This window comes from Canis lupus, chromosome 12 (genome assembly GCF_011100685.1).
Source record: "Canis lupus familiaris isolate Mischka breed German Shepherd chromosome 12, alternate assembly UU_Cfam_GSD_1.0, whole genome shotgun sequence".
Taxonomy (NCBI): domain Eukaryota; kingdom Metazoa; phylum Chordata; class Mammalia; order Carnivora; family Canidae; genus Canis; species Canis lupus.
Genome location: NC_049233.1, coordinates 20,437,620 through 20,449,781, shown reverse-complemented (window position 1 = coordinate 20,449,781; position 12,162 = coordinate 20,437,620). Strand labels below are relative to the sequence as shown.

The window sequence follows — 12,162 nt, the reverse complement described above, 5'->3', positions numbered from 1 at the left end:
CATATATATGTGTGTGTGTATGTGTGTGTTCCTGTCTCCTTTCTTGTGAAAAACAAAGTATATTATCTGTGTTGTTCTGTACCTTGCCTTCTTTGGTTAACAAAATATCCTAAAGCTCTTTCCATGTCAGTACACAAAGAATTTCCTCATGGCTAAGGTTGCATAGTCTTACATCGTGCAGGTTTGCTCTAATTCATTTAATCAGTCCCCTTTCGATGGATACTTGGGTTGTTTCCAATCATTTACTCTTATAAACAATGCTACAATGAATATCTTGGTACATAGGTCATTTCATGCCTGTATAGCCATATATCTCGTGGCATGTCTTTACTGGAAGTAGGATGATTGGGTCCAAGCCATAAGTGCATTTGCATTTTTGATAGAAATTGACAAATTGCCCTTATCCTTGTTAATACCATGCTGAAACCAAGGAATCAGCCATAGACTCTTTACCATGTCTCACTGGAAACGTAATAACGTCTGCATTGATCTCGTTCAGTGTTGTATTCTCAGCAGTTAGCATAGTGCACATCATAGGAGTCAAATACTTGTTGGATTTATAAGATTACATTATTTGGCACATTTGGGTAATGGTTATCTGGCTATTGGTTATCTTTCAGCTCTTCTACGCTGTTTGTCTCCTTGTCTGGCCACCCGCCCCCCACCCCCCGAAAAAAATCTTTTTAAAAAGATTTTGTTTATTTATTAGAGAGAGAGAGATCGTGAGAAAGAGCACAAGCAGGAGGGAGGGAGAGAAGCAGGCTCCTCACTGAGCAGGGAGCCAGATGTGGGGCTTGATCCCAAGACCCTGGGATTATGACCTGAGCTGAAGGCAGATGCTTAACTGACTGAGCCACCCAGGCATCTTGTCTGTCCCTTTATTCAAATATTTCTGTCAGGAAGCTCTCCTGCTTTTACTCGGCCTCTATTCCTCATTCCTGAGGCCACAGCCCACTTTTTCTGGAACGCCCTCCTTTGCCTCCCCTGGGTAGGGTACCTCTGCGTCAGCAGTCAGTTCCCTGGGCTCCCCTGTCCCCTCTCTCTTTGCCCTGCCTCTGTGGTGTGTGGCCTTGCCACTCTGCAGGGCTTGACCATGTGATCTGCTGGGGCAGGAGAGGATCTTGCTCACCATTCTCTCTCCAGGGCCCAGCACAATATGTGGCATGCAGGTGGTTCTCCTATAATATTCTTGCAGTAAATAGGTGGTAAAGTGGAATTACCCACTGACAACCAGTTTTCGAAGGACTTTTGTGTATTTAATTGAGATATAATTTATATGTCATAAAATTCACACATTTAAAGTATACGGTTCAGCAGTTTTTAAGTATATTCACCAGGTTTTACAACTGTCACCACTATTTAATTCCAGAACATTTCCATCATCCACCAAAGAAACCAGTGAGTGGTCACTTCCTGTCACTCCCTTGCCCCCAACCACTCATCTGCTTTCTGTGTTTGGATTTGTCTATTCTGGCCACATCATGTAGATGGAATCATATGATGGCTTTCTTTTACTTAGCATAATGTTGTCAAGGTCCATCCATGTTGTAGCTTGTGTCATTCCTTTTTATGACTAATATTCTGCTGTATGCAAATGCCACATTTTGTTTATTCCCTCCTCAGTTGATGGACATTTGGATTCTTGCCACCATATTACATGAATAATGCTGCTGTGAACATTCATGGACAAGTTTTCATGTGGACATAATATTTTCAGTTCCCTTGGGCCTGTATCTAGGGGTGGAATTGCCGGGTCACCAAATAATTTTAATACAGGAAAGGAGCCAGATTTGAAATTATAATTTGAACAGCTTGTCTTTTGGATCTGAGAGTTGTTATCTCAAGGGCCAGCATTGCAAATATTGCTCATTCTTATCCAGGCTTCTCACAGTGGTGTTGGCTATTGAGAGTTACATTTAATCGACTGTGGCTCAATAATCATCTGTGATTCTGAGGCAAATATTGTCAGAGTTTACACAACACAATTTACTGAATTCTTACCACGTGTACTGCACTAACTCTATGGAGATGCCAAAACACACAGGACACAGCCCTTGCCCTAAAGCCATCATTCATTTGAAACAGCCTAAATATCCATCTATAGTGAATCAATTAAGTAAATGATGGTATAGTTGTACACTGGAATCCTCTATAGCTGTTTAAGTGAGGATAAGGTTAATCCTTAGGTAATGCCATGGACTGATGTGTGAGGAAAAAAACAGGCTGGAGATTAATATGTACAGGGTCAGCCTGTTTTAATAAAAAACTGATGTTTATATATACACGGTCAAAATCTGGAAAGATCACAGATGACTGTCAACATTTATTATGTATCTAGATGGTAGGTTATGGAAGACTTTAACTTTCCAGTGTAACTTGTTTCCCTTAAAAATTTTTTTTTACATTAGGAGTATAGAGCTTTTCAAACTTACTTAAACTTGTTAAGTTAATTGAATAGAATTTGCCCAATTCTATTTTGGAAAAAGAGCTTGAGATAAGAATTATATGGGAAAACGCTAGATATGAGTGTAGGATCTGATACGACACATCAGCATATGACTGAAGCTGAATAAATTTGTGAATAAATAATCTCATGAATGGTATGAGAGGACACTGAGACTCTGAGAGGGGAGCTTCATGAGAGAAGGGTGGGCCTTTGCTGGGGCCATAAGGGATGGTGACATTTATATAGCACTTCACAGTGTCTGGGGCCAAAGAATAAATGCATTTTAAGTGCTGTAGTAAGTCAGCACTTCACCTACCTTCTCTTACTCAGTCTGCAGTGTCCCTGGGGGGTGGATACCATGGTTACTCCCATTTTACAGATGAGAAAACTGAGGTTTAGAATGACAGTAACCTGACCAGGCCCTCATTGGTCATTATGTCAGAATCAAAATTCAAAGCCTGTTTGTTGGACTTCAGAGCCTGTGTCCTGGACTCCCATTTTTATTTATTTATTTATTTATTTATTTATTTATTTATTTATTTATTTATTTAAATTTTTATTTATTTATGATATAGTCACACACACAGAGAGAGAGAGAGAGGCAGAGACACAGGCAGAGGGAGAAGCAGGCTCCATGCACCGGGAGCCCGACGTGGGATTCGATCCCGGGTCTCCAGGATCGCGCCCTGGGCCAAAGGCAGGCGCTAAACCGCTGCGTCACCCAGGGATCCCTGGACTCCATTTTAAAGGGGAGACACTGAGGCTTAGAAAATTCGAGTAAGTTGCCTAAGATCATGCAGTTAGGAAACTCAGAAAATTCCCCTGAAATTTCTGAGGGTGGAGGCACCTGGGTGGTGGTTAAGCGATGAAGTGTCTGCCTTTAGCTCAGGTCATGATCCTGGGGTCCTGGGATCGAGCCCCATATCGGGCTCCCTGAGCCTGCTTCTTCTCCCTCTGCCTTCCACTCCTCCTGCTTGTGTGCACTCTCTCTTTCTCTCTGTCAAATAAATAAAATCTTTTTTTTATAAAAAGAAATCTCTGAAGGTGGTAATGGGAGGCTGGGGGGTTCTGGGTTAGAGAGGTGTGTGAAACTTTGCATATCATGCCCCCTTTGGAGAGTCACATACCATGTGTGCTTACTAAAGTAGCGTCCTACATTTCTGACCTACCTGACTGTGTCTCTCCAGCAGTATTTAGTAACACCCCGCAGATCTCACTTTGTGAGATACCACCTTCCCATCCTGTCAGGAGGCACGAGGGAAGGTGGGTTTGTGAGCAGCTTTCTCTCTCAACTTTAATAACTAGGAGTGCCAGCTTTCAGGTCAGGGTTGGAAGTGCCTGAGGAAGAGTGTATTTGTTGGAATGAATGCAGTGGAATTCCCTGGATGGATCTGAGGCCACCTCTCTACCCACCTACACAATTTATCGACCCTTCCTGCTTTCAAACACCTGGAGGAACCTACTGAGTGTGTCATCTTTGCCATCTTTTTGTGACTTTTTGTTCAGTAAACTGTTTTGATAACAGTTACCTCATTAAGCCTTCCCCCATAGTTCTTAATACTCAGATCACCCAACCCATACTCTGTTCTACCAAATTTCATAAAGCATTAGAATTAATGTGTGCCACCTCCCCTCCACCCCATGACATGTACTATTATTTTTTCTAAAAATTGTACTGAGATACTCATAACATAGATTTTAGTATGTTAACCATTTTTTAAGTGTACAGGTCAGTAATGTTAAGTACCTTCACATTGTTGCATAATCTCCAGAACTCCTTTTAATTCATTCTGCAAATATTTATTGAGCAACTGCTCCTTGAAGGTGCCTGGGACACTCTGATGAGGAAGATGGTTAAAAAAATCAGTGGTTACAGTTTAGTATGGTCGGAGTCTTGACGTGTTCCTTATAGGATTGGGTCCCTGGGGGGCTTCTGTGCTTTGGGATGGGATTGCATTACTCAGTGAATATGATAGATATGACATAAAAGCACATAGATATGACACTCAGTGCTTTAGGGCACCTTCTCTTCTGGCTTCTTGATGGCTACTTGCTGGTTGTCTCTTGCCCAGTTGCTCCCTCGAGTAGCTTGCGACCTCTGCTCTCCAGAGCTTGGGGAGAGGTTGGTAGACGGTGCCTCTGTGAGGGCCAAGCTCTGTAGCTGAGCCCATGTGGTGTGGGGTGGGGGCAGGGTGGGAAAAAGGTGCTGTTGCCAAAACCAGAGCTGCACCAAACCCCAAATCAACGGTTTGCCCAAATATAGTATTCTAGACCTTTTCCATGTGATGTGTTTAAACCAAATGTGCTGTCCTGCAGCTTGGGAGCTCAGCATCCTCCAGAAATGACTTATGTGATTATGCCTAAGTGCTATTAGTCCGCTTTGCTTTTAAAAACTGACCACGGTGACGTGGCCGAAATCCCAGACTGAGGGCACGTCAAAAACTAAACAGATTGGCTTCAGGTCACGTTTGGTTTTGTGCATTTCCATGGAGACCTCTTGGAAGTAAAAGACAGCCCCAGCATTCTTGTATAGTCCATAGAGCTCCTTATAGAGAAGAAGGTTTATGATGATGATTAACTCATAGGCTCTCCTTCCTCCGAAAAATAGACTGCGAGTTTGAGGCTAGTTGCCTTAGCCATCTGCATATGCACCCCGATTCCCCACTGCACGGTGCCAGATTGTATTGGGCTCATAAATACTGTGATGTGTGTACACGTTGGGAGTGCAGGCTTTGAAATCAAATTGCCTCATTCTTTACCAGCTCCCTCACTTCACGAGATAACTTGATTAAGTTACTTAACCATGCTCCAATTTTTTTTTCTTTTTTTGGTCAGCAAAACAGGAGTGAAGATAATTGTGCTTACCTCACGAAGTTTTTGGAAGCATCAAGTAAGCTAGTAATGCACATATAGCTCCTTCACGTAGCCTAATAATACCACATCAGGAATTCACCGATGTTAGTTACTCATGAATATTAATTAGTCAATTCTGTGACAATTTTAGCCATCACTAGTTAGCCCATTTTTCTGTGCCTTCATTTTCTAATTCCATATTAGTTATGTATAATCTATACATTCTGGTTTATCCATTCCGCACCAGATACACCTTTCACACTCAGACTTTGCTGCCTGGGCCACCAAGACTGTTAAGAAATGTGGGGATTGAGTCCATCTGAGGGCTTCTCCCTGGGAGGGAGGCTCTGAGCCTGAGCCCCCAGTCCAGGGTTCTCCCTATGAATGCCTTTCCTTTCCAGAATTACTTCTCCCCTCTTCCCTTTCTCAAAGATCATATGGCTTCAGTACTTCTGTCTTTCTTTGAAAACTAAGGTTAAAAATAAGGTTAAATAAGTGGTTAAATAAGCTATTTGAAATATTTTACATTGAGGCGTGACCTGTTGTAATATCTTTTTAGACAATAGGGATTTCTGTATTTTATGAATTACTTCTGTTGAAAGACTTCTTTGCTGTTTGAATACCACCTTTATAAACAGATTTCCTCATGTTTTTCCACAGAACACAGTTGATTTAACTTCTGTTCTGTTCTTATGCCCAGACACTATGGTTTTTGTAATTGTAATAAAAATACAATGACCAAATTCTGATTTTTTCCCACTTGACATTATGTCCAAATAGTTTGAGATGTTAACATTTTTTAAAAGATAAGGTTGTTCCCTAATGCCTACTGGTAAGAAATTGGTTAAATTTCAAATGGTGACATACATTGATATGCAGTGTCATTGAACAGTGTCCAAAACATATGGCTGTGTTTTTTCAAAAACAGATTACAGAATGCCATATTGTTGTGGGATTTTTTCTGTAAATGTTTGGATTTGTTTTATTTTTATAAAAAGGTATCTATAAGGATAATCATCAAAATTTAATCAATGGTTTTCTCTGTGTGGTAGAGTTACAAGTAAATTTTTTCTCTGTACATTTCAATTAAAGGAATATTATTTTGATCATCAGGAAAGGCATGTGAAAGCTGTTTTCATTTTGGAAATAGAAAGATGGAAAGGTGGGATCAGTGACAGCCTGTTGCTTGGAGAGCAGGAAAGGTGAATGGGGAGAGGGAGGGAGAGAAGCTGGGACATGGAATTGGGGCTGTGGTGTGTGTGTGTGTGTGTGTGTGTGTGTGTGTGTGTGTGTGTGAAAGCAGGAGGAGGAGCTCCAGCAGAGCAGCTAGGGGGATGCTGTAAAGATTAGCCCTTGCTCTTGATCTGAGAGATGTCATTCCCACGTGCTATAAATAAAAGCTTTGCTTTTCAGAAACCTTTTGAAGAATGGGTCAGAGGGTGAAATAGGGATATTTTAAAACCATTCAGAGAAGCTTATACAAAAGCATCAAGAAAAACGCAAGTCAGGATTGACTAGAAGTGGAAATGAAACTTCTCAGTTCCAGATATTAACTGGAAAAGTCACATGAATGAAATGGCCTCTGTTGAAAATTTAAAGTTTGTTTGTTTATTTATTTTTAAAGGATTTTATTTATTTATTCATGAGAGACACAGAGAGAAGCAGGAGCATAGGCAGAGGAAGACGCAGGCTCCCTACAGGGAGCTTGATGCAGGACTTGATCCCAGGACCCAGGGATTATGCCCTGAGCCGAAGGCAGACGCTCGCTCAACTGCTGAGTCACCCAGGCATCCCGAAAATGTAAAGTTTAAATCCCAGCACAGCAGCCCCTTGTTGCCCTATTGTGGGGCTGTGGAGATGGGCCACTCAGGCCACTTTTGGGTGACACCTTTTCACTTTGGTTTACAAAGCCCACCTCCCCCCCCCCCCCCTTTCTAGGGCATAGTAAACCAGCGTTGGGGGGCAGAGCAGGACAGCACAGTCCAGGAGGTTCTGTGAAGTTATAGGACTCTACTGCCTTGCAGAGTCTCTGTACTGACAGCTTCTTGCTCAGTTCTGAGAGTCTGGGACTGGTGGCTCTATTGCCCTGCCGTAGATATACATTTACCTGCTGTCTGGTGGAGGATGGAGCTGTCGGTGGTGGTTGCCTTATCAAGACGTATTTGTTAAACCTGATTTATATGTAGAGGGAGAGGTAGGCAAAGGGACAGCACCTAACTGTGGGGCTTCCGGTGACTTCCCATCTAGTAGATACACAGAAAATAATAAGTGATAAAACCATGTTAAAAAAATAAGAAAAATGACCAAATGTTACTTATTGAATACTGTGATGTGCCAGGCCTTGTGCTAGACTTGATCTTCTTATCCTGCTAATCCCCTCAACAGTTCTCTTTAGTAGATTCTATTATCTCTGTCCACACCAAACAAGCTAAACAACTCCATCTCAGAGTTAGTGAGGGCAGATTTGGGATTTTAATACAGGTCTTTCTGAATTCAAAAACCAGGCTCTTAACCGTTGTGGGCCCCTGCCTCTCAGCAAGGAGGTACAGAGAGCAGGTGCTTCAGATGAGAAGGAAGGAAGCAGCATGGGCACTGGTGGTAGGATGGGGGAGAAGGAAGCTTCCAGGGGAGGTATGGTGTGAGAACTGGCCCCCCCAAAAAAGGCAAAACAGAGACATAAATGGAAGGCAGAACAGAGGCCTGGTATTTCGGGCAAGAAAGGGCATTCTGAGAATTGAAGAAAGCAGTTAATAGGTATAATGCTAACAATAAGTTCCTGGGCCATATAGGCTTGGGAAATGCTAAACAGGTTGGTTTACTGCAGGACTTGTCAGAGCCTTTAATATTGTAGTAATGAATATTGTATATCTGCATCAAACCTATTTGTTGACTTTGGAGAGTATTTCATGGAATAATAATCTAGCATATCCTTTGGGACACTCGGGGCAGTTGTACCTGAGTTTGTTTAGGGGAGTTGTGATAATCAAAGGAGGAGAGGGAAGGAGGTTCAGGAATGTCAGATTAAAGAGATATTATCCTGTAAGCAGCAGGGAGCCTTGAAGGGGGTGTCTGTTGTTTATATTATGTGTGGCCTGGCTGTTCTATCTAGGATGGTGGGAGGGGCTGGAGGGGGTGGAGTACTGAGGCAGACCGTCTGTCCAGTTAGAAACCTCTTCTATAGGCTGATGTGAGATGAGGGAGTGAGGCTTTCTAGTAGCAGTGTGAGTGAAATAATGGATCTACTAAAATAATAAAGGAAAAAGCCAACAGGTGGCTGGCTGTAGGGGAAGATGGGCAGCCTGGGACATGGGCATGTAGAATTATGTTTCTTAGGCACCAACTTTTGGAATAAAGATGCAAGGTTCGATTTGGGGTGTGCCGAATGGAAGTTGGCTGTGTGCTGTTTTGGTAGGGATGCAGGACTATCCTCCAGGAGAAAGATCTGAGTGGGGAAAGGTGGATTTGAGAGTCACTGGAATAGAGGCAGGGATATAGAGGGAGCAAGAAGGGCCTGGGTTTGAACTCTGCATCTGGAGGTGAATCCCTATCCTGGAAGTGCGTGGAAGCAGAGGCACTTCTGCTAACACCAGTTAAAATATAAGAACCCTGAGGCCTAGTGAGGGGGATGGGAGTAGCCTGAGGCCTCACATCTGGTTTGTGGCCGAGCTTCCCCAGAATGGGTCTCCTGCCTCCTCCCAGTGCTTTTTTCTCTTTTGCTCCTCAGGGCTGCTGACTTCCTCTTCTTAGTAATATATATTTAGCCATCTGGGGTTAGAGACCTGCAGGTGCTTCAGAAGGGCTGCAGGTGGCCTTCCTAACAGGTGTGGCCACAAATGCCCACCAGGACTTTTGACTTCTGCTTTTGTCCTCCAAGCCGCTCCGCAGGGCAGCAGAAAGGCCCGCGTGGCCTGGCGGTCTTGCTTGGCGGGCGGTCTCCCCTGAAGCCTTGGCCCCACTGCCCACCGCCGCCGAAGTGTCCGTCCCCCGGGCTGGAGACCAGGAGGGCTGCCCGGACCGCTGGCTCTCTGTGCCCTCCACCGCGCCTGGCCCCGTCTGAGGCGGAACGTGGCCGAGAGCCGGCTTGTCAGCACGTGGCTTGGGTTTCCGTGTTAACGTTCCCAAATTGGGATCCAGAGGATTGAGTGTCCGCGCTGTCTGGTCACGCTGAGCCTTCTCGGGCAGGCAGCTGCGAACCTTTCAAAGGGCCGTGCGTAATTGGTTTGGGAGCTGTTGGCGGGGGAGGGTGGGGACCGAGATGGGGACAAAGAAGTCAGTTTTTAAAAGAAAAAAAAATAAATGAACATAACAGCCTTGGGACATTGGGGTGGGGCGTGGTGCCTGGATACTTTGAAACCCCTTTCTTCTCACCTTCCTATTTTTCCATTTCCAGAGCTCCCGCCTCCCTTGGCCATTGCCTTACTGACCCCTGCAGGCCCCCTCTGTGTAAATACGGCCTCTGCCTCCCACCCCCTCACTCATTACACATTCCTTTAATCTGACCCATCTCCAGGTCGCCAGCTGGCAGAGACTCAGCAGATTCCAAACCCCAGCTGGTGCCAGAGTGTTTACACGGCGGGCGGGGAAGCTTGGCAGACAGCTTGCCCCCAGGCTACTCAGCTGTAGGAAAAGGTAGAAAGACATCCCAGAGATGAGTGGCCCGTTTGTTTGCACACTTACCCTCCTCCCTCATTCACCTTCCCCCCTCATGCGCACCCTTACTCCAATTCTTGTTCTGTCCTGAAAAAATAAAAGGAAAAAGGATCTCTTTGTGTCGGAGGAGGTACTGGGTTAGGGCTCCCCTGGCTTCCCCCCTTCCATCTCAGGAACCCTCAGGTATCACCTTGAGCGCATAAGGCAAAGACCCTTTTACTTCCTGACTAGAGCAGGTCAGATATTATTTAAAAAGACATTACTTGTCAGTATAAAGTCAGTCCCCATTCCTAGTGGATGTGATTTTCTACAATCGATCCTAAAAGCTGTGTGGTGGAGTGTTTGTGATGCCAGGCCTGGGATTTGAACGTGCAGCTTGAGGTCGGTGGGGTCCTCAGGAGCCTGTATTTTCCTCTGTCCTCAGTAAAGGTGTCCTGAGACACTCAGACAGGTGGTCACCGATCCCCAGTGCAGCTTGTCTCAATCCAAGTTTGTGAGAAGTTGATTCCAGGCCGCCCTGAACAGATTAAAGCTAGACGTCAGCACTGTTGGGCATTCAGCACTCACCTGGCCCTGAGGGAAGAGCTGGTTTCCCCTGGAGTAGTCCTGGTATGTGTGCCTGGGAGAGAATATTGCTGATTTGAAGTACCCTGTTGCCGGTGGTTGTACAGATGAGGTTCATTATGATCATGTGCTGTTAGTATTATTAAGTCTTTTTTTTTTTAAAGATTTTATTTATTCATGAGAGACATGGAGAAGCAGACTTCTCACAGGGAGCCCAATGTGGGACTCGATCCTGGGACTGGGATCACACCCTGAGCCAATGGCAGACACTCAACCACTGAGCCACCCAGGCGTCCCTATTATTAGGTCTTTTATTTGAGAAACATAACTGCATCAGCCAGGGTCCCGCAGGAAATAGATGAGGTGATTAAAGGAAGGTTAGTGGAGGCACTATTAACAAGGGGCATAGACAGGTTCAGGGGAGGCCGATAAGGGATGGTAAAGCACCCCAGGGTTTGCAGAAGTTGGGAGATAGCCCTAAGCCCGAAGGGCCCAGGGATGGAGTGGATACAGAACTTCTTAAGATGTAAGGAGTTTCGAGCAGGAGGTAATGCCAGGAGCTGTGGCTAAAGTCTTGAGAGGGGCTGGACCTGTGACTCTAGGTCAGAAGGCTGCCACGTCTGCCCATCAGGCAGGGAGCCAGGTAAGGAGCGCCCTCCTCATGCCCTCTGACCTCCTGCGGATTCATCTGAAGCCAGCTGTCCGGGAAGCCCATTGATGCGCTCCAAAAAGGTCATCTGTTCTCTGCTCTGGGGCACAGGGCAGGATGGAGAGTGGACCTGGAGGGGCAAGTGGAGAAGTGTCCAGCCCAGTAGCACGTACAGGCTCTCTATTTCCTATTCGAATCCTGCCTCATTTATACCCACAGGCAATCGGAAAAGGTGGCAAAGCAAGACTGGCGCCCCTGAAATACTTGCGAACTCTGACAACAGGCTTTCTGGACAGATGTTTCCTGATTGCAGTAAGCCAAATAGCGTAACATGTCCACTTTCAGCTACTTACTGCTCTGGTCTCCGGTGAGACCAGGATCACCCTTGCTTCTTAAAAGTGGCAGTACATCAAATACCTCCACTTCCATCTTTTGCGGCTAGCTCAGATAATACTCAAGTACCACTTAAACCCATTTCCTTCTCTTACCCAGTGCTTTGCATGCTCAGCCCTCAGGGACCAAGAGGAGTTTCCAGTGTAGCATTAATGGGATTCTAATCGCCGTGTCCAGTTACCACTAGCCTTTGAATATTGGTATCCCAACAGGAAATTACTTTCTTAACAGTTTCACATGGAGGAGCTCAGAATCACTTGTCCATTAGGTAACTGATAAAATTTAATTGGTAAATTATGAAATATGGGAGAGCTTTTAGAGTTTTGTGGCTGGAAAGGAAAGAGTTTGAATCTTTATGTTACAATGTTGCTTCCCTTACTATGAGGGAAGCAACTGTTTCTTTATCTGGGCTTGAGTGGTTTGGGGAAGCATGGTTTTGAAATGTATATAGTGGGGGAATGGGCACATCTCTATTGATGAACTCAGTAGATGGAGTTAGTTGACTTTGGGGCCCAGTAGCCTTTACAATAAATGAATGGATGAATGAATGGATAAAAGCTTTAAGGAGTCAGAGGGCCAGGTTTCCTTCTCTTTTCCCATTTTAGAT

At 44.8% G+C, this 12,162-nt stretch overlaps 1 protein-coding gene across 2 annotated transcripts in view; it reads left to right on the top strand.

Annotated features, from left to right (window-relative positions):
• The window catches only part of TRAM2 (translocation associated membrane protein 2), an 81,858-nt gene that overhangs the window by 14,455 nt on the left and 55,241 nt on the right, over nt 1–12,162 (top strand). The window contains exon 2 of one of the 2 annotated variants that reach the window (XM_038554308.1): nt 11,382–11,474. The exons of the other annotated variant lie outside the window; for it this stretch is intronic. Coding sequence (XP_038410236.1) covers nt 11,382–11,474 — 93 coding nt within the window. The remainder of the gene's footprint in view (nt 1–11,381; nt 11,475–12,162) is intronic. 2 annotated transcript variants of the gene reach the window in all.